At 50.6% G+C, this 21,408-nt stretch overlaps 5 protein-coding genes across 5 annotated transcripts; 3 read left to right on the top strand and 2 right to left on the bottom strand.

The window, feature by feature from the left end:
- Window positions 1-3,062: 3,062 nt before the first annotated feature.
- On the bottom strand, window positions 3,063-8,206 carry BO88DRAFT_492311 (ubiquitin-binding serine/threonine protein kinase VPS15). Its single transcript, XM_025712914.1, has 3 exons — window positions 7,875-8,206; window positions 7,697-7,817; window positions 3,063-7,647 (listed from the first exon to the last, which is right to left on the bottom strand). Exons 1-3 carry the CDS (start codon window positions 8,086-8,088, stop codon window positions 3,117-3,119), a joined length of 4,866 nt encoding a protein of 1,621 aa, XP_025557055.1. The 5' UTR covers window positions 8,089-8,206; the 3' UTR covers window positions 3,063-3,116.
- Window positions 8,207-9,227: 1,021 nt separating this feature from the next.
- On the top strand, window positions 9,228-13,158 carry BO88DRAFT_492310 (uncharacterized protein; the record flags this gene model as incomplete). Its single annotated transcript, XM_025712913.1, has 16 exons — window positions 9,228-9,349; window positions 9,410-9,547; window positions 9,610-10,164; window positions 10,224-10,504; window positions 10,636-10,723; window positions 10,793-10,835; window positions 10,910-10,930; window positions 10,994-11,042; window positions 11,112-11,196; window positions 11,254-11,272; window positions 11,339-11,353; window positions 11,465-11,493; window positions 11,851-11,926; window positions 12,078-12,112; window positions 12,175-12,238; window positions 12,330-13,158. The coding sequence occupies 16 exons, from the start codon at window positions 9,228-9,230 to the stop codon at window positions 12,789-12,791; spliced, it is 2,082 nt and encodes a 693-aa protein (XP_025557054.1). The 3' UTR covers window positions 12,792-13,158.
- A 1,840-nt stretch (window positions 13,159-14,998) lies between these two features.
- On the top strand, window positions 14,999-16,466 carry BO88DRAFT_492309 (putative C2H2 finger domain protein (Ezf); the record flags this gene model as incomplete). The annotated part of the gene is made up of 3 exons (XM_025712912.1): window positions 14,999-15,883; window positions 15,932-16,005; window positions 16,060-16,466. The coding sequence occupies 3 exons, from the start codon at window positions 14,999-15,001 to the stop codon at window positions 16,169-16,171; spliced, it is 1,071 nt and encodes a 356-aa protein (XP_025557053.1). The 3' UTR covers window positions 16,172-16,466.
- A 2,617-nt stretch (window positions 16,467-19,083) lies between these two features.
- Window positions 19,084-20,012, top strand: idi1 (isopentenyl-diphosphate delta-isomerase IDI1; the record flags this gene model as incomplete). Its single annotated transcript, XM_025708449.1, has 3 exons — window positions 19,084-19,324; window positions 19,387-19,725; window positions 19,777-20,012. The coding sequence occupies 3 exons, from the start codon at window positions 19,084-19,086 to the stop codon at window positions 20,010-20,012; spliced, it is 816 nt and encodes a 271-aa protein (XP_025557052.1).
- Window positions 20,013-20,035: 23 nt separating this feature from the next.
- Window positions 20,036-20,998, bottom strand: BO88DRAFT_409351 (DUF202 domain-containing protein). The gene is made up of 2 exons (XM_025707930.1): window positions 20,711-20,998; window positions 20,036-20,647 (listed from the first exon to the last, which is right to left on the bottom strand). Exons 1-2 carry the CDS (start codon window positions 20,842-20,844, stop codon window positions 20,224-20,226), a joined length of 558 nt encoding a protein of 185 aa, XP_025557051.1. The 5' UTR covers window positions 20,845-20,998; the 3' UTR covers window positions 20,036-20,223.
- Window positions 20,999-21,408: the final 410 nt, after the last annotated feature.

Here is a 21,408-nt window from a genome sequence, read left to right as displayed (position 1 = left end):
ACCAGGGCATTCACAGTCTTATTCTTGAGGTTGATCATTAGCCAAACACACACACCCCCGGTCTCTGGTCGCAGATTCTTTGCTCTAAACACTACACCAGACCAGGGTGTGACCACGCTTCCATCCTCCGCGGTTTCAAGTCTGCCATGTCGTGTCCAACTGCAGTACACCCAACGTGGGACAAGGAAGAAAAACCCCCGGCTATGCAGCCAGGTTGGAAAGCCTTTAACAATGCTGTTACCTCTGTACTGCAGCCCCTTACGAGCGTAATGATAGTATCTCCGACGCGATAAATTTAGCAAAAGCAGAAACGGTGCAAGGCCGGTGGACTAACTGGCGGGCACGGTCATCAGGGGTCTAAGACAAACGTCCCGGAAGGGGAGATTACGCTTTCTCCGCCGGTCTTCCCATCCTCTTCGATTGATGAATGGGAGGTGGTCGCTCTTCCTGGGCGCCAAACTCTATCGACAATTTGATTTCTGAGATACGGAGTAGTACAACGATAGAAACCTCATCTAGTTGGCTAGGCCCTATTTGCTCTGTACTCCGACTGTTCGTGTCAGAACCAGATCAGCTATCCCTGCCTGCGCGTGGGAGATCATCATTTCAGGATGCGCAGTGGTTCGCTCTCGGACGCTTAGGCTCCAGGAACTAAGCCTATCAACTATGGGCGTACGGCAGAGGCCACCATAAGTGCGGTCTGGCTCATGTAGGACGGCAGTTAGGGGTTGTTCATGTCGCACTCGCAGAGACACTCGCATCGCTGACGACGTCCCCAGCCGAGAAAATCTCCTAGAGCGGCTCAAGATGCGCCCAAAGCAGAACGAAGAAAGGTAATACAAGCAACCATCTACCACGACCGTAAACAATAGAAGCAATACCTCGCAGTAAGTCTCATAACGAAGGCTTGAGTTTGGTTTTGTGTGCATAAGTCATGGGCGTCGCCCGGGATTTCCGGCTGTTCCCTCCAACCCCTATTGAAGTGTTTGTGTGTGTCGCCGTGTTGAGACTGGAGCGCATTGACACTCGACCCTCACTGCTGCAGATTGTAATTCCGGTGTCATTCTCCAGAACATTGCTAGACGCCCCCATCAGGTCCATTCGGTCGGTAAGCGACGCGTCTGTCTCACTGCCCGCCGCTGGGTCCGATCCACCGATCGAGTCAGTCCGCCATTTACCCTGACAGTCATTCGCCCACCGGCTGCCGGAATATCAGATTCAGTGCATGCATAGAAACGTCGATCTAGATCTCCAGTCTGAGGCGCGTTCGTGATTGAGAGATCGGGATATTACCAGTCCGACGAACATAATGTTGCGTTTACAGATATCACCCGTCAACCAAGCCCGATGGTGTCGATCCAATTTTACGGAGTATATCCCATCCCACAGTCAATATGAGGAGCAAGGCAAAGAAGGCAGGAGAATAAGAAACCAGACCACACACCGCCAAGTCTTCGGGGATGGAACTTGGCCGAAGAATGTCTACCTGTAACAAAAGCAAACCGCGATCGGGCCCTGCAGAAGCCAGATGGAGACTGAACTGGATACCGTCGCGGCATGAATCGTATTAATTTCGCCATCCATGGTTCGCCAACGGGACGCGGGATTCTCATCTCATGGTCCAGATCTGGCGGTACCAGACTTTTCATCCGCTCGAACCCTTTTGAACCCACTGCACGCACCATTATCAATCATAAGAAGGTCAAGATAGAATTGTTTGCGCATCAGTGCATGCCTCAATTATGGATACTGCAGGTTGACCTATCGACCGGTCACCTGTCTGTATCCGAAATTGGCCCTCGCTTAATCTATCCAATACTCAATAATAGGGCCTGCCTTAATTTACCGTCGCTACTCATCTTTGGACCTCACAAACTCTCCGACACGAATAAACACAAAAGAATGTTTAGAAGTTGGTTTCGGATGTACGGAACACTACGCCCTAGCAATAACTAGGTCGAGTAATCACCTCCGCTCGCCAGAATGCGATGCCGAGAATTTACACATCTTCAATGGCTCTTCGACGAATCATCCCAACTACGGAAATAGTTGCCTGGCACGATTCCTACAACTAATCCAACCAAGACAACAAGTAAAAGTAGAATAGCAACAGCCAAGCGACCCTCAATCCCAACTGTATCAATCAAATTAATCCGATATTAAAAACAACTAAAATGTCTCTCTCTTTGTCACGCACAGCGCAAAAGCTGACAATGAAAAGAAATTAGTGCCAACCGCATTGGTCGCATCCAGTCTATAATTTTCTTTGCCGATCGCTTTCTGTATCCGTCGCCTAGTGTTTCATCATTTCCCCTCTCCCCCCAAGTTCGCTGTCCCACCCGATTGCTTCTACAATCTTTCCGGCATTTTCCTCTAACATTGCTCCATCTCTATATACACTAGTATTGTAGGTACTACTACTTAGCATTGACCATCGTGCTTGATTTATGTAACTTATGCATTGGCCTAGTACTTACCACTAGAACAGAAGCACATACATCGAACGTAGGTACTACAATTCCATAAGACGGTAGTATATATCATCGTTGATGCCACCAGCAAATAAAATGGCGCAGATTCCTACCACTACAATACTCCGTAGACAGGAAAAGAGAACTAAAGTGGAGACCCAAGGGGAAAATACTATAAAACCATGGCATTAATCCGATATGTCATATTATTATTAGGAGTAAGTAGATACGTCGCCAACCAACCAACCAACCAACCAACCAGACATTCGCATTCCAGCCGTTGAACAGGGTAAGGTACTTAGTTATCTAGTAGGATTATCGACCGTTAGACGCTATGCATTAATCCTGGCAATCAACTACTAAGTCTAAGACATATCATAGATCATATGATAACTATCTAGTTAGCCACACCCCCTTATCTACCAAGTAGTTTGGACATCCGCCAAGTTGCGCTACTACGGTACTATTAATCGTCGGATTTAGGCTGACTCCTACTGTAGTTACGGACTGCCTACGGCTTATTTTTCAAATTACAAAGCGAGAATGGTTCCGAATTAGATGTATCATAAGTATACTCATAACAATACTATCAGTAGTTATACATGTGGACACAGACACAGAGAGAGGAAGAGAGAGATAAAAAAATCATTGGAAAACGTAAACCATTCCCGCGCGATCAACGCTCACGATCATTCCATACGGGCTTCTCAGCAGAGCAATATCCTGGATAAAGTCTAGATGACTCTTCAGTAACTGCTGCTGCTGCAAGCTAATCACCGTGCTGCGGGGTAGACGACCACTTCCGCTCTTTTTGGCGTTGGCAGTGGCGTTGGCGGAGCTCTTCTTACTGCCGTTCTGGACTGGGTCGGGAGTTGAAGAGGAAGAAGGGATCGGAATGTGTTCTGAGGTGATGACAAGGGAGGGGATGGGTTGAGATACGTCGTAGCGTGGTTTACTGGTCACGGCGCCATCCGTGACAACTTCTAGCCCGCTGATGATAGTGGAATGCTCCGGTCGGGTGAGGTCCCAGAAGCGGATTTTGCGGTCGCTGCCGCCGGAGATGATGAAGCCGCAGCGAGTGGTATTGTCGCGACCGTCGTCGGGGGAGTCGAAGCCAAGTGCAAAGGCACCGATTCCTGCAGAAGGAGATGGGCCGGATGGATGGTGATCTATTGGGCCTGATGCTAGTCCTTCCATTGCGAAGCGGCTGAGCATTCCTTCTGGTCGGCTGCCTTCGACGTGCCAGGGTTCGTAGTCTCGTGTGCTGCTTGGGTGTCCCAGTCTGGTGATTTTGTGAGGGTCGGTATTGCCTGCGTTGGGCTGGTTTGGGTTGTTGACGCTGGGTGTGTCTACTCGGTATACTTCTCTGCAGCGGACTCTTTCGATGTCCCAGACGGTGATTTCATTGCCGTGGCTGCCGCTGCTTGAGACGCAAACCCATCGTCCACGGCCCTTGGTTGGATGGAGTTGGATCCTGTGGATGGCGCCGGATCCTGAAAGACCCCAGGCTTTGAGACGGACGCGGAAGCGAAGATCCCACAGGTCGAGGATGCCATGTGAGGTACCGATTAGGAGCCAGCTGCGCTTTCGGTCGCAGCAGAGAGTGGTTGGAGTGCCGTGATGGACTGGATTCTGTAAGGAATACGCTGGAAGCATGGTTTTCATGTCCAATGCCAGAACACGGCAGGTGTTGGTGGCAATGAGAAGCGTGGACTGGCCCTCCAGACGGAAATGCTCCATCCAAATGGGATACTCGACGGTTCCATCTTCAGCTGTTGGTAGCTGGTATTCGCGCACAAGTTGGAGTTTCCCATAGCGAACGGTGCCGTTGGCATTGTGATAATCAACCTTCACTGCATGGATACTGCCGTCATTTGCGCCGGTGACGAAAGTGTGAGTGTTCTCAACGAAAGTCAATGCCTTCAACTTTGCATCGGTGGAATGGCGGTATGTTTGGCGGGATCTCGGTGTAAGGTTCTTCTCGAGACGAGTGGTATCCCAGATCTTAGCAGTGCCGTCGTCCGCAGCAGTGACGAAGAAGGCATGGTCTGGTGCCACAACCACGCGGTTCACAGGGCCACTGTGTTCCCCGAAAACGGCTACAAGACCTCCATTCGGCTTCCACACCTTGTCGGGTTCTTGCCCATTGGCCTTCACAATCGGACGCCTTACGTCTATCTCCTTGACATAGGGCCCTAGATCAAAGAAGTCGGTAGGATAGTTTTCCGCAAACACGGAATCTAACAGTTTGAGGACGACAGGATCGTCACCCGCATAGGAGTGATTGGCGTGGAATCTAGGTGGGCCCTGCTCAGGTGATTTCCTATCATGCGGTACAGGCGAGGGAGAAGAAGACACCTCTGCTCTCTGAGATGGCAAATCAACCTTTCCAAAGGCATTGGCCGAGCTGGTTCCGGTTTCTGCGTATGCCTTGGCTGAATCTTTGCGGTTAAGTAAGCTCATAGCACTGGACTTACGCTGCACGCCGGAGGCCAACTTCCTAATTGCAGGATTTTCCGCATCCGTAGGTGTCGATGAACTGTCATGTCCGGGACTGTCCCTACCTCCTGAGCCCCTACGTCCAGCATCTGAGCTCGGAGGTGACAAAGGCCGTGAACTGGGCGCTGCACCAGGTGATGATGCTATCGGTGAAGATATCGGTGAATTCTCTGCCCTGATGTTATCCAAGGCACTCGGTCGGGGGATTGTCAGGGCGGCTCCCGGGTCCCTTTGACTCCGTGAGCGCATATGTCTCCGGCGTGATTCAGGCCTGTTATCAATGGTTGTTGAAGCGTCAAGTAGAGCATCGGTAATAGTATGCAACTTCCGCTCGTCAGATCTATCGGTTTCAGTCTTTCCGATAGAACTTCTGCGTGGTTTAATGTTCTGAGTCTTGTCAAAGAACACAGTTTGAGGAGTCACCCCGTGCTGCATTAAAGCAATGACATTGTTCAAATCAGAGATTCCATTCTCCGAATCTCTTGGCTGACGCATCGACACTCTCCATATGTACTCCCGAAGGGCTAGAAGTTTAGACTCATCATCATGGTTCATTCCCATATTTCTCAGACGGGCGATCCACTGCTCATCCTCCTCGTTCTTGGGCTGCAGGCTGGTATGAGCGGAGGCTTTGTGTCCCAACTTTGTGAGCGAACTATCAGTTCCATTCAAGGTGAATATTCCATCACGGCTTGCTGCTTTCCAGAAGATACCCTTCTCTGTCTTCGATACCCACACAAATGCTAGATCGTATACGCCCCTTGACAGTGGCTTCTTGAGTGCGTCAAGCATTTCTCCCTCGGAAAAGTTCATTATCTCTGCTATCACGAAAGGCTGCACGAGCGGGGCGAGGATGCAAAACTTATCGGCGACAGAGAGGAACTTGGTTGAACTGACTACAAGATGGACTGCTGCTTCGCGGATCCAAGCGTTCGGATGCACGAGAAATCGGACAGTGATATGCAGAAGATCCCACGTGGTAGACCGTTGGAAAAGACCCATATCTGCCATCGCTGCTAGCGACCGAAGGACCCTTTCAACAACAAACTCTTCTGGGTCCGTCATTGATTGGACCATCAAAGGCAAAATGTACTGCTCCAAGCTTGTACTTCCGACGTAGATTGCAACGCCAATGACCGCCTCAAAAAAGGCACACTTCAAGATCCAGTCCCTGTCATTCAGATACGTGTTTAGATGACTCAAAACAACTTCGCTGGTCTTGAGATTTCCAAAGAACACACAGAGGTCGGATACAGAACCTAGAAAGGCGCGGCGGACCGAAGCGTCGCTGTCGGTCAACAAAGCTTTAGTGTGAGCCTCGAAGTACTCGAGAAGGTCGACTCTCGCAACGTCATATAGGTTGTGATAGGTGGCATCTTCTGTCCATCTAGGTTCAGATCCAGCTGGTATCAAAGCGGGCAAGCGGGTGTCAGATCGCAGTGCCTGGATCATATCTAGGAATCTCAAGGAAGATCGTGCCAGAGATGCAATGCATGAAGCATATGCAGCCCGCACTAAAGGACTGGGGTTCGAACTGCCGCTAGGAACGAACGGTTGTAGTCTCGGGAAGATGTATTCGGAGAACAAGTATGCGTTGACCGGCGAGACCACGTGGACCATTTCCAATAACTGTGCAAGAGCACGTATCGCGGCGACCTTGACGGAATCTGCGCGGTCATTGAGAAGAATCATGATGTATGGAAGAACACGATCTAGCTTTGCCTCGTCTGACAGTCTCTCGGCAAAAGCAAGGAGAATGTCACAAGCTTTGATTCGTGCGGACGATTTCGAAGTATTGCGCAGATTAGATACCACAAGCGTCAAAAAGATCAGCACACCATCATCCGACTGAGCTGGAGACTTGGGAGTTGGTTGTCCATATTGTGGGAGATCCAGTTGAACGGGAAAGGTATTGCCGGTCAGCCTGGAGGTAGTACGACTAGAACCATCTGTCGAAGCCTTCGGCGAAGCCCCCAGAAAGTACGATATCTTATCGAAGTCATGGAACACTCGCTCGATTCTCTCATCAGCCTCCCCTCTATTTGCTGCGTCGGTCTCAACATGGGCTCTGCCTGACGACGGATCAGTCATTAGAGACATGTACTGGTGTAAGAAGCTGTAGAAATAGTCAGGGAAGGCCTTGTTCTTCCAGAAGTTCAGATACTCTTCAGCCGAGTACCTAGACTCTGGCTCGAGCTGAATCATATGGAGGATCAACGCGCGGATCTCAGGATCATCAATCTTGGAGAGTTGACCATGTTCGGGGCTGTACTCTCCCTTGCGGTATTTGTAGATTTGGCTCAGAGTGAATATAGGCGACTCCAGAAAGAGCTCCGCGATGACACAGCCCGCACTGAAAATGTCCATAGCCCAGTTGACTTCCCTACTACCTGGTTCTTCGCCAGCCACGAGAAACCTTTCGGGCGCCAGATAGCAGGTTCGCCGCCCTGACGTGTCGAAGTAGAAAGAGAAATCAGCCGGGTTGTCTTCTGGAAGAAATGTCGGCTTGAAAGACGAGGAAAAGTCGGACAGATAGAGCCAGTTCCACGAGGTGACCAAAACATTCTCTGTCTTGATATCGCCATGGAAGACATCCAGCGAATGACAATCCCTCAATGCGCAGAGCAACTGAAAGGCGATCCATTTCTTTTCGATATCTTCTGGGAATGGACGGGTACTACATAGTATTAGAGAGAGTCCAAGGGAATTCTATCTGGGTTACATACCTCATCCGGTCATATAGAGAGCTGTGTATGTATTGGCGGACGAGGTAACCGCCAGTGCTGGTTTCCAATATCCTTTGGTAGCTCAACGCATTTGGAACCTCAGAAAGTAGTTTGCGCTCCCCTGAATTGATTGTCAGATATCATTCTGAAGATCCGACTGGACGCTCATGGAACTTACGGAGAATAGCTTTGATATATGGTTCCAGCTTCATGCTGGGATAAGGCTTCATGATTACCTTTACAAAGACTAGTCCATTATGCTGCCTTGCTCGGATACTTTTCATGAATCGACCACCACCCATCGACTTTTCATACACCAGATCCGCAAGCTCGGGGACATCGATCCCAGCCGAACCCGCGGACAGGGTTGTGAGGGAATAGCCTTGGCCCATGGTGTTGAAGTGCCTTCATCTCATGAGGCTTTGAGTTTGTAGATTATATGTGGCATCTGCCATTAAATACCAAAGAGGTAAGCCGATCGACCGATCTACGGCGTTGGATCATCCCGGCACAAGGCTCAAATAAATGATCGGAGGATGTCGCAGGATGAAGTCAGTCCAACGCGTCTGGAGGGGGTCCGATAGTGCATATCAAGTCACATGATGCCGGGGAAGGCGGTGAGTCTGCAACATTTGGGAGCCTGAAGGAGCCTCAAGGGGACCTGAAGGTAATGACTGCTGCTGCTACTGGAAGGATGGAAGTAGAAACAAAATTGAAGCTCACCTCGGAGGATATAACTTGGTCAATCATTGTGCACCGAGTTATAAAGCAGAAAATTGAGCACGATTAGCTATTTGATTATTTAAAAACTTCTGGTGTATCATACTATCTATCCGGACAGATCATTTGATGATTTGACAGGTGGCGATCCACCACCGCAAACACGGGAATCTCCTCCCTATTCATCCAATTACCGCAAACTCCTGGATGTTTCAGCCTCTGGCATTGCGAGTTCAGGCACTGATGTGCTGGCAATTCCCCCATCTGATTCGGTGACCGCCATACAATGATGCGGTGCTAGAGTTGTCGAAGCTTGTTTTGCCTGCCGGTTGGCACCAAGCACTGCAGCCAATCACAGCGCTGAGGACCCTCATAAAGAACATTGGCCCCATTATTGTGCTGATAGCGAGCTGTACAGCTAGCTGGTGTCTTTCACGCACTTGTATTTAGCATCGCAGCTTATTCTACCAGCTGCCTCTTACTGCTGACTGCCGATTCACCTGTTCTTGACCATCCTCCTTCGACGTCTCTGCTGGCAGGATTTCGAATAACCTCAACCTTTCCTTGAGCACCTGCTCGGATAGTTATTTAGTACCCGTCACTAGCTCCTAGTAACTAAAGTTAGCATCAGTTGTGGACGTGGCTCACCGACATATCGTCGGACTCTGCACTCCTTCAGAACAGATTTCTTGCAGACATCAATATCTTGTCTGGGACGTGTTCAGGTACTGTTTTTGTGGCCTCTCCACACTCGCGTCATGTTGGCGTGACCCGCTGATCTCCTATGCAGGTCAATCAATTCTCCCACCACATGGCTTCCCTGAGGCTGGAATCCTCTACTTCATCGATTGCACCCGCTGAACAGCCACCATTTGAGGTTCCTATCATTGATGACAATGAACCGCTCGTTGACGTGGTTCGAAAACTACACAAGTATAGCTGGCCCAATGATACCCACTTGAATGATTAGCTTCGTTAACATTTACCACTTAGCTATCTGGTCATCGCTATAAATGATGTCGCATGCACCTTTGAAGAGCTGAGGTTCTCTCCTCATGCGCAAAGCCTCCGACTGCTCCTGTACTCCTTGGCCGAAAACTCACACAATCCCTGTATAATCGCCGCTTTGATGTAAGTAATCCCTACCAGACCAGACTCTCCCGACAGCTGGGTGGTGCTAAGACATACCTTAGGATCTTAAAATGGCAATTTACCAATGATGCTGAAACCGACTGGGGCTTAAATGAAAGCCGGGGATATGCCTGTGAATACGTTGCGTGGCAGTTCCTCTGTCATGTCAATCAGCGCGAGACCATCGAGTTCCTTCTTGAGGAACTCAAGACCCCAATGCAGGGCGGTATGGATATCTCACAGGCAGAAAGAGGCACATCTGGGTTCGCGACGATGGGGAACGAGGCTTTTCCGCAAGAGGACGAAAGGACACCCTTATTATTAAGCTCGTCATCATCGCTTTATCGGTTCTTTGGTGGCAAGAGACGCGCAGGAAGTTCGCTTGACATCAATGAGCCGGGATCCAACATGTCTGCAAGTGACGCATATGAGCTTGAGAAGCTGTCAAGGTTCTTTGGGCTGAACGCACTCGAGATAGCCACAATCGCCCACGCCAAAAGATTTCTGAGCCAGAAGGTGGTTCAGAAAGTGATAGACAATATCTGGAAGGGCGAGATTGTTTTCTGGGACTCTTTGAGCGTGCATTCAAAGAAGAAACCCCAATTTTTCAACAAAAGGTAACCCGCCTCTGCGCTACCTGACCTAGTTGCCAGATGCTGATATCCATGTCTGGCAGAACCGCCGACCCATACTCCCGATTGAGAGTGCCAGTGTATCGAAAGGCCTTTGAAGCGGCCTTCTTTGTCTCGTTTCTGTTTCTCTATTATGCGGTCTTAGTCGAGAGGAAGCCTACTGGCATAGGTATCTTTGAGACTATGATGTACATCTGGATCGCTGCCTTTGCATACGATGAAGTCAGCGGGATGGCTGATGCCGGAATGCTCTTCTACCAGATGGACTTCTGGAGCGCTTGGAATATGGGAATAATTGGCACAGGCCTTGCCTTTGTCATTGCCAGTGAGTCATTTGCACCATGCTATAGATCTGCCTTGTCCGCATTCAGCTCTTTCAGCTGGGCCTGTTTCCGCAGCTGGGCTCACTTAGCGGGCCGCAGTGTGGTTCGACCGTTGACTTACACGACCATCCAGGGATTATTGGACTAGCCAAACAAAGTGATTACATCACAGATCTGTCGTTTGATATTCTATCGTTGGAGGCTTTGTTCCTGGTTCCAAGGTAAGACTAAGGCCCCCTACTCCGACGATCTTGATACCTGTTTCATGTTCTGACACAAGAGCTGAACAGGATCTGCTCCCTTGTGAGTTTGAACTCCTATTTTGGAAGTCTGGTAAGGCAATCCGTGCAGGCGTAGACCCGGAAGAACCCTGTTCTGGAAGCCACGTTGACAGTTTCGACGCACAGATCCCTGTTCTCAAGGAGATGGTATAGTTTCTCCGCTCGCCCAGATGGTGGCAGGTGGCGAAAGACGCTGATAAGGGGGTCTAGACAAAAGCGTTTTTTCGATTTATCCCGATAGTCGTAGTGCTATACCTTGGTAGGTGACCCCGATGACGCATAGGACGAGGCCGAAGAAAGCCAACGCGCGGTAAATGTGCATCTGCAGGGTTCCTGACCACCTTCACGATGCTCGCCCGTGACCGCCTCTCTCTGCGGCAAATGTCATGGATTTTGGTGAAAGTGTTCTTTGGGTATGGCGGTGAAAATGCCCCCTCAGCGACCGCTAGTTGACTGACAGAGCGAGGCAGATCGAATGTGCTGGGCTTCGTGCGTTGTTCCTAATCGGGTAACATGTGTTCTTCAAACTGACGGTGGCTGAAATGATTGGAAAAGGACATCGCTCACGATGTGAGTCTAATGCAGCAGCGCGGCCGCCATGCAGCCCAAACCCGAATTTCCAGGGGTCTTGCAGAATCGGTTGGCTCTCGTGGAAAGTTTTACTGACACGCTAATTCTTAGATTTCCCCGATCTTTGGCTACGGTCTGATGTGAGTGCTTCTCCAATCCCCAGTCCTCTACTGCGCCACAGGCTCCATGAGATGTGTCGGTCGCATACAATTTTGGTCACGTTGGGTGTGTTTCCAGCTGCCCTGCGACCGCGATGACCAGCCATGCATTTCCTTTCTCCTCCTGATGCTTCTGTGGGATATTGAGGCGATGCGACCCAGTTCCGTTCCTAGAGGCTGGAGACCCGGTGCCGCCCGGATACACATGGCGTCAAATCGGTCGCGGCGCAGGGTAAAATGAAGCCTCGCGTGTTCTCGCGAATGGCGGCATTCGGACGATCATTCCGGCATAATAATTTCGGTGCTTACAGGAAAGTGGCTGATTGGTATGGTCGACAGGTTGATTTTCGTTTCGATGACCAACCTTCTGTTGATCTCGTCGTTGGTCAGTCTTATGAGCATGAGTCTGGAAGGGGTAAGTCGCTCCAACTGTCCAAATCATACTACCACTTCGACTACTACTAGGTGCGGGGCTTGCCCGGCCTCCCCTCCGACATGTTGTTGTTAGTTATGTTATTGTGCATGAGCCATGCTAATCTGTCTACCCAACTGTGCCCTTCATCCAGGTCATGGCGCATGCCCGAGAAGAGTATCTCTTTCAGTATGTGTCATACTACTTTCCTTCGGCCCTACGGCTCCTCCCGCTAATGTGTGTGGCAATAGACTGTCTATCTATGTGCTCGAGAGCAGTAATTCTCGGAGATTGACGTATTTCATGCCTCCCTTGGTCAGTAAACAACCCCCACGATACCTAATTTTTGGCCCCTGCATGACTGGGTTGGGTGGTGTCGCTGACAGCAGTCATGACTCCACGATAGAACCTCATTCCCCTCCTCTGTATCCGCCCCATGAGGCTCTTCTTACCTGCAGAGCACATCCGCCGGGTGCGCATCGTTCTGCTCCGGGCCACCCACCTCCCGTTTGTCGCACTGATCTGGGCCTATGAATCTAGCCGCCGCTACGTCTCTCGGGGAAATAGCCAGTTTCCACCAACTGCCACGACCACCACAAGCAGTCGACCAACATCCTCCATCCAGATGGGGTTCCCTTTCTCCACGCACCATGCCCCGCTCCATGCCTCCGCACTGGAAGGGCGTTCGTGGGCATCCAGCCGGCCTAAGGAACGGTCTAACCCGGGCCAGCATCCCGAAACGCGCGGACCAAGTTCGGGCCTGGCTGGGCGTGGTGACACCGCGGACATGATCGACGAGGTGGAACGGTTGCGCACACAAGTGGATCGAGTGGCTGCTCGGATGGCCTTTCACCAGCGAAGCCAATGAGGGTAATTACAGAAAGTCGGAAGAGGTGTCAGAAAGTGGTATATTACGGTGCAGGGCAGAAGGAATGGAAGGAGGGGAGGGGACCACAACGGAAGGATGATATACACACGCACCTGGCGTCAGGCCGGTGCCAGAGCCTAAAGCATTAGCGTGAGCACCGGCCAGTGACCATTTCGTAGGTCGGAGGGACGGAGTAGTTGGAGACCCGCCAGCGACGAACAACTTCTTTGTACGGAGTGCACTGGGCGATTGTCGTTTGTAATTTGTCATTCTGTTATATTTCTTCAGCGATTTTTTTTTTCTCATTCTTTTTTATTTTGTTTGGGTTCTCTCTCATCACAAATCGATGTAGAATAGATTCCGAGATGGGTTTTAGATGATGTTAATACTACTAATTCCACAATTGGGTCTCTCAGGGAATCTGTTCGAAACAGGAAAAATAACAACAAAGGAAGGCAGTAGATTAATTGATCAGGAACCGAACCCAGCAGATAGCAAGAAAAAGAAAGAAAAGAAAGGAAAAAATAAAATAAAAATAAATTAAGAAATAGTAATTTCAGAAGATTACCGAATGATACCATGAGTGAGCGGCAGGTAACTAGTAACAGGGAAACTGGGCCACTGCCATGGTCGTGGGAAAGCCAGTGTGTGTGTCTAGTACAATACTACTCTTTGGTACAGACCAGGATTAGAGAGCCGGGAGCCCCTCTTCTGCCCTGCCCAGTTAGTTAGTTGGTAGTAAGTAGTAGGTACAGTAGTAGTGGTGGTCACTCTCCCTTCCGTCCACAGCCTGACTGTCACTGGTCTGCCTGTCCGCCGTTCCCTCAACCACCGAACCTCCTACTTCTCTTTTCCTCCTCCTCCTCTTCTCCTCGCTAACTGTTAGTCCTACTAGTATACTCCGTCCCGCGCAGCAACCATATCAACCACCACTTTTTGCAACATCTATTCTTCTCACGTCCACACTCTCTCTTACTTTCAGGTACCCTTCATTGAGGCTCTGATGTACCGCAGTACCTGACTGGGTATTATTTTTGGCTTATGCATACTACTTCGCCGATAATGAGGCAGTGTTGCCAACCGGCCTGCTTTGGCGACACGCACTGCAATGCTGCTTCGCCAAGCTAGGTACCAGACTGTCGGGTCCTACTATTCCCGTTTCATTAAGAGCAGGAGAACAGGAGAAAAGAGGGAAAAAAAGCGCGCTGCTCCAGCCGACTATTGCTGATCAGGAAGCCAGGCATTCCCCCCGTCCATGCTGCCAATAATTCAGCCGCTATTGTTGCCCGTCTTTTCCCCAGCGCCATGCTTGTTGTCCCAAGAGGCACTGCATCCCCTAACCTAACGGGGTCTCCTACCACACACCCCCACTACACATTCACAATTACCACTACTATCTGGTTCCCTACATTTCTCTCTACGTTTGTACCATTCAGATGTCATGATTTCCCTGGCTGATGGATCTGCTGGGTCCCGGTCATGTCCGCTAGGCGACAAATGACGGCGTCGTCCGGTGTGAATCAAACCATGCACCATCCACACCCACACCCCCCTCCCTCTCCCTCTCCCTCCTCGCGACAGGGTACAGCGCCGACTGACACCTTGGCCTGATCACACCCTTCCGGCGCTAAATTCTTGCGCATGGCATCTAATTGACGCGCCTATCTGAATAATGTTGCAGACCCAGGCTGCAGTCCACTTGGACCGGGTTGTTCCAGCTAGGTTCGCTCTGAATTCTTCCCCATCCATGCAACAACGTCCCGTCAATTCTGCCTTGCCTGATGAGGCGTCAAACCTGTTGCTCATCTCTTCTTCTTCTCTCTACCTGTGCCCCATGCAGCGGTTGCTGTACTCCAATCATCATATGGCATCCCCCGAGATATTTTTTTCAGCTGCTGTTCATGGTTCGCCACTTACTCTCATCTTCCAGCAACGTTGCTGTTGAGTCTTTTTCTACTTATATACACTGCAAATAACTTCCTCACTCTCGTTTGAATAGCATCTACTAGTCACCAATATTGTTGCCTTCCCACCAGCCCTTCCCCAGTTTCAGCCACAGGACGTCGCGGGAATTCTGTGAACATAAAAGCGATCCTTCGACCCAGAAAACGTCACGAATCACCCTTCTCCTGGTTGCAGCTTTCCCCGAAAAATTTTTTCTCCTTTCCCCAATTCTGTTCTGTTTATGATTAAATCTTAATTTCGTCATGGATTGTACACCTACCTCGTTCCCATCCTCTCCCTTGGCTCACTCGGCGCGGGATGACCAAAGGTTACTCAAAGCTTCTCCGGCCTACCCATCCCCAACGGCTATTCCCCTCGATAGATACGATTTTCAGTCGTTGTCCGGGTTAGGAATCTCCAGTTGTGGAACAGGATCCCCTTCAAGCCAGATCAGACTCTACCCGTGTCCAGAGCAATATGCACTTTCAACGAGCAACTGGTCCGACCCAGTAACGCATTCCCCGAATATCCTCGAAACCCCTCCAGACGCCGGTCAGTTTCCGCCCAGGACTCATTACGAAGCATTCGGTAGCCATGCAGATATCTCAGTGTCACCCAGTTACAGCCCGGTCATGGATTTTGGCGCGATGCATGATGAAATACCTCGCTTCTGGCCTAACACTCCTACCTCCGAAACCATGGCAGCGTCAGAAGGCTGGTCCAACGTTCAAGACCCGATAGAGGACGTTTGGGAATCGTCTTTCCTGGAGGAATCATCCAATACGATGGCCTCTAGGATGCCAGAGATCCCTCGACTTCAGATCAACACCGCATATCTGCATCCTCAACGCCCGGATAACTCCCTAACTGAGATGGATCCGAGCAAAAGTGTTGCGCCGGATTTGGTCCCTGATGAGGCAATTTCGAAGTGGATCGAAAATGTTAGCGAATCGCCCAAGGGAGAACAGTCGAGGATACCGTCGGCGAGCGGCTTAGAGTGTCCTACGTGTGGTGTCCGCTTCACACGACGCTCTAACTGTAAAGAGCATATGAAAAGCCACGATCCTAGCTACGTAAGGCCACATCCGTGCGAGACTTGCGGGCGGGAGTTTAGGCGGAGGACTGACCTGAAGAGACACGTAGATAGCGTAAGTCACATCGGATAGAGCGAAGTTCATTACTAATAGGATGCGCAGATCCATCGGGGCATACGCAAATTTGGCTGCGAGAAATGTGGTCGGCGCTATAGTCGACAGGACACATTGTCAAGGTACCGTATCTTGATTCAACACCAATGTGAAACAACGAACTCACTCTGCTACAGACATCAGTCCGACGGCTGCGATGGAAGAATCCGGAAGACACGAGCCTCCCGAAACGACACAGACGCGCCATACCCCACTCATGACTACTACGCACACCAAGCAGCTATTTGACGGTTTGTTTGCCTGCTCTAGACCATGCCTGCGTTGATCGCAGCTGGCCATGAACGATACGGCTGCATACTTTTGGAGAGGATCCACTGTATATTTGAAAGCATGACTACCCATGTATTTGTTTTTGTTTTTTGTGTTTCCTTTGTATAAGCGCAGGGAGGCAGTTTGCTTTTGTTTTGTTTATTTTTTCATCAGGGAGGCCTTGTCGACTTTTTGTTTTGCATATTTTTGGAATATCGCTAGAGATCCGTCGTCACCCAAAGGCGGCTTATAGAAATTAAGCAGCGCATGGCAGGTCCATGCCTTTCGTTTAACAAACTTTAGCCGCCACAAGTGCCTCTTCCGTCTCTTAGGCCATTCTGATTATTCGTGCAAGTTGTTTACAACTTACTTTTGTGGACCATGAAGTGGACCGTTTGTTTAGGTCCACCCAACAGCAGCAAGACTTTAGGCCGCATGGCCAGAGTGAGCTCACGAAAGAGCGTTGCAGATTATTCACATCGCTTGCTCCTGCAGAATAAAGCCTCACTTTCAAAACCATCGGGAGGACTTCCCGATTTCTCTTGGTCCGAACCTGTTACAAGACCATTGTCGGAAGAGATGGGCCCCGGAAGAGGCGCTACTAGGCCGGCTGTTCCATTATTGATTCACGCAATCCTATGCCATCTCGCTATCTATGGAGGACCACCCAATGGCGCGTCAGTATCGACGAATATTATCGCCGTGCTAGGCATTAGTCGGGGAAAAAGTACGAAGCGGAGGAGCATGGACATGTTCCGGTCTTGCACGACTCGTTAACAAGGTGCAGCGCGGAAGCTTATACCAGCTAGACACACCAGGAACGAGCCAAGTGCTGCGTTAATTGCCCTAACAAACTTAATACACGCCGAAAATGCAGTCCACACGGAACGGAATCGGACATGGGGGGCAGGATAAGTGGGTTGACGGGCCACTTAACGATGAAGGAGCGGCGCGAGGAACGGGTCCCTTGAGCACAAAGAAAGACCAGAGACACACGATAATAGGAATGCTCCATACGTCCGCGGGAGTTGTCAGCAAGGCCTACCTATCGTCGTGCGCCATCGAGATAACCATTACCGTTCTGGGTTGGGGGACTATGGGGAAGTCGGAAGGCTTCCTAGTGGACCCATCGAGACTAACTGAAGGCACGGAAGTTGGAACATGCTCTGAGAGTCCTTCCTCTTTCGCGGTGATCCCCGCGGCGCGAGTGACTTTTATCTGCGCACAATGGCTCCAACTCTAAGTCGAGTGGAGCCAGGACTCCGTATATCATCACCCATCCGATAGTTCTGCGACCGGCTATGGTTCGATTTATCGGCTGGAAGAATCCAGACCCCTAAGGAGCTGGTTTAGGTTCAAACAAGCGCGACACGGACTGATCCTGCCAAGCGCACGGCACGGATACCTTGACCCTTCGGATGTTTGATCGACTGCGCTGTTGGTTTATCATTTGCGACTTTTGCTGCTTCGAGAGAAGTTCAGACGTTCTTTGTGTGACGTGTGTCGAGTTCTCCCTGATAATCTGGGTTGACGCGCCCAATCTTCCCGCATTGCAGCCATAGAATGATTGAGTTAGTGGTCGGAGTGACCGTCGCTGAAGGCGGGGAATCATGAATGGCGCCATTTTTCTCGATACCAGAAACTAAGCGCGCGAGTGGAAATTAACTCCGCCCAGTACTGAATAGCTTCGTTCCAAACTCCGACCACGGGAGCAGGTCCAACGAAGCTGCTAAATCAAGGGGCAATACACTAACGAGCCATCCTCATATTAATCACGGCCTAGTCAGCTACTACAAATGGGGGCTACGATGGGATTAACGCCTGGACCAATCCTGACGCCTTGTGCATTGGACGCTTATTGGCCCTTGCTGGTTGTTTAGCGACGAAAGTGTTTACGACCTACTAATCGGACGTCCGCGTCCGACGGATCCGAAGAGAGCAATGAAGATTAAGCGACAAGAGCTGTCTTGTCGGACAACTTCCACCTGGATACCAAGACACTAGACAGTCCGTCTGTGATGTTGGTATGGTCTAGCACTACGAGTGTGCTTGTTGCGCGGCTTTCGACCCCAGTGATAGGTTGTGTCAGGCTCCAGCAATGAGCAGGGAAACTAGGACCCGACGGAATGAGACACCCCGATCAATTGGGGCCGAGTCAGTAAAATAATTAACCGGGATGGTAGACGCTGTTGAGCGGCTGGCCATGTCCCACCAAGTTCTGCAGCTATATGCGTGGACAAGAGGCTATGCTATGCCGAGTCTGCAGGCCTGAAACTGCCGGACTGAAGAACATGCCTGCAATGCGCCTCAACGGAAAGTTGTTGGTTATATTTGCCAGGCATACAGCGCGGAAGGTCTGTCGGCCCCATCAAGTTGGGTTTTGACAGGATGACCAGGCATGGACAGGCATCGTCTGTCCACCTCGATCTGCTTTGGACTGATGCAAACAGCCAGCGGGTGGTTGCTTTTCTAGCCTCTGTACTGACTGACGTTCAATCCAGCTGCTTGCAGACCTGGCCAGGGAAAGGGAGATGCCACGGCAGGGTATTCGGCTGACATTGAGCGCATGATTGGCATTCTGCTCCGACATACCAGTGAGAGAGCGCCGGAGTATCCTGTTTTCCGAAGCAATTATGCCGCCAGCCAGAACAGTTTGTCCGTAGACTGCACAAGAACAATATAAGCAATAGGGCCGTGAATGACCCAATTGCAAGAGGGAAATGATGAACCGCGCCGCCCGATGGGTTTTCTGCCACCGCCCTGGCGCCCGCTCTGTTCTCCCCACATCGAGGGGGTCGTTCTCCCTCCCCAAGATTTCACTCTTTTCGCCCCATTCTGTACAGCACCGGAGGCCTAGTCGATTTCTTCCATCTTCCAGCCAAATCGTCAGGATGAGTACCACCACTACCGTCACTGAGCCGCCGAGAATCACGGCTGAGAATGTCGCGACTCTCTTCCCCGAGGTTGACACTTCTCTTGCGCGGGAGGTGCTCCCCACTGCGACAAGCAATGCCTCCGCCCCGGGCGACGAACTTGCCGGTTACGATGAGGAACAGGTCCGCCTGATGGAAGAGGTGTGTATTGTGCTGGATGACGATGACAAGCCGATTGGCAGTGCCAGCAAGAAGGCTTGTAAGTTTATCGATCTTCACCAGCTTTGAAAGAAAGTCCATGCTGATGGTGCGACTCTACAGGCCACTTGATGACCAACATTGATCGCGGCCTCCTCCACCGTGCCTTCTCCGTATTCCTCTTCGACTCGAACAAGCGTCTGCTGCTCCAACAACGTGCGACCGAGAAGATCACCTTCCCCGACATGTGGACGAACACCTGCTGCTCCCACCCCCTGGGCATCCCCGGAGAGACGGGCTCGCAGCTCGATGCTGCCGTGCTGGGTGTGAAGCGCGCGGCGCAGCGCAAGCTGGAACACGAGCTGGGTATCAAGCCGGAGCAGGTGCCGCTGGACAAGTTTGAGTTCTTCACCCGCATCCACTACAAGGCGCCCAGTGATGGCAAGTGGGGAGAGCACGAGAGTATGTCGATACCCGTGATGAGCTTTTGGACAGGTGGCTGACCATACCCAGTTGACTACATTCTGTTCATCCAAGCGGACGTGGACTTGAACGTGAACCCCAACGAAGTGCGCGACACACGGTATGTGTCGGCGGACGAGCTGAAGCAGATGTTTGAGCAACCAGGACTGAAGTTCACGCCTTGGTTCAAGCTGATCTGCAACTCGATGCTGTTCGAGTGGTGGAGTCACCTGGGCTCAGCATCGCTAGAGGGATACAAGAACGAGCAGCAGATCCGGCGGATGTGAATGAGGCGAAGACGATGACGATAAAGTTGTGATCTTTTTGCATCTGCAGCCTGTACACGGTTACCATACATATATCCCCTGACATGATTCCCTGCAGCGTTTGATGGCCCTATCCCATACATACTATCGAGTGTAGTGTCCATTTAGCTTTGTTTATAATCATAGCTCACTACCACCACTACCATACCAACCCAAAACATGCCCAATAAAATCAATTTGTACTAGCATCCGTCGCCAAAAACAACACACAACTCCCCAAAATCACCGTCCCGACCACCGTAAACGTGACCTGCGTCTTCCACCCACTCTGCACGAGCGCCGCCTTGCGACTATATTTCTTCACCGTCCGCACATAATTCGCAAACCCATTCACCAGACACGCAATACTCAACACCCAGAAGACGATCCCCAACGGTAACGCCATCCGTCGCTCTAATCCCGTCGGCGGCGTCTGGAAATGGAAACTGATTATGATGGCGATGGCCACGATGGCTAGGTACATTGAGAGACGCAGCCAGGAGAGAAAGGTCCGCTCGTTGGCGCAGTGGTCGCGCGCATCGGAAGTGGCGTTTTCGAATAGTAGCGTGGAGATGTACGGGCGGGTTAGGAAGATGTGTGATTTTAGGGAGATTTGTCTGGTTTTTTCTTGTCATTTTTGGTTTCGAGGTGTGGGGTGGAGGGAGAGGGTGTGGACTCACTCATCTGCGAGGATTGGGCGCGTGTTGGAAGGGTTTATAATTGGGTTGTAGGGGGGTTTGGGGAGGGTGTGGTTGTTTTCTGGTTCTTGGGATTCTGGGGGTTCTTGGTGTTGCTGTTGGGTTGTGGTGGACATGGTTGTTATTGTTGTTGTGTTTCCTCTTGTTCTTGTATATTGATGATGTTGTGTGTGTGGTGTGCAGTATGCGAGAAAAAAGCTACGGTGAGTTTTTATGGGATAAATTTAGTTAGTAGTAGCCTAGTAGGAGTGGTAGTAGCTAGTAGTCATGCTATATCGGTGTATGTCTTATATGAATGCGCCTACATAAAGCACAAGCACAGGGTCTATGTGGAGACACGTGATGCGGTGTCCACATGATGTCATTTTCGTTGATCCCGTGATCTTTTCTATTACATGTGCTAATGCGATTATACGGCGCAGGTAGACTACTATCAATCAGTTGTAGATATACGATCTATATCATTGTCAATCTGCTATCTGCCATCAGACAGCTTGTGTGGATATGGATCATCACTGCTTGTCTGGTTGTTGAGATCCACTGCGATTCAAGTCTCGGCTGGACCAGCTCGTTTGGGACTGTTATATCGTCTTATCATTGGTCGAGGGGCTATCTTTACCACCGTATGTAACTAATACTGGTACGTACTGCATTCCTGGCATCTTTCATCCACCGTGGGG

The sequence above is a fragment of the Aspergillus vadensis genome (assembly GCF_003184925.1).
Source record: "Aspergillus vadensis CBS 113365 unplaced genomic scaffold BO88scaffold_44, whole genome shotgun sequence".
In the NCBI taxonomy this organism is placed as follows: Eukaryota; Fungi; Ascomycota; class Eurotiomycetes; order Eurotiales; family Aspergillaceae; genus Aspergillus; species Aspergillus vadensis.
The sequence above is the reverse complement of the archived record's forward strand: the minus strand, read 5'-3'. Positions and strand labels throughout refer to the sequence as shown.

What these genes read in the sequence shown, in the direction of transcription:
- BO88DRAFT_492311 (XM_025712914.1), bottom strand. Translation starts at nt 8,088, where the DNA reads ATGGGCCAAGGCTATTCCCTCACAACCCTGTCCGCGGGTTCGGCTGGG. An exon ending in ATATATCAAAGCTATTCTCC is followed by an intron (nt 7,818 to 7,874) that starts GTAAGTTCCATG and finishes CAATCAATTCAG; the next exon opens with GGGAGCGCAAACTACTTTCT. An exon ending in TCTCTATATGACCGGATGAG is followed by an intron (nt 7,648 to 7,696) that starts GTATGTAACCCA and finishes AATACTATGTAG; the next exon opens with TACCCGTCCATTCCCAGAAG.
- BO88DRAFT_409351 (XM_025707930.1), bottom strand. Translation starts at nt 20,844, where the DNA reads ATGTCCACCACAACCCAACAGCAACACCAAGAACCCCCAGAATCCCAA. An exon ending in CGCCCAATCCTCGCAGATGA is followed by an intron (nt 20,648 to 20,710) that starts GTGAGTCCACAC and finishes AGAAAAAACCAG; the next exon opens with ACAAATCTCCCTAAAATCAC.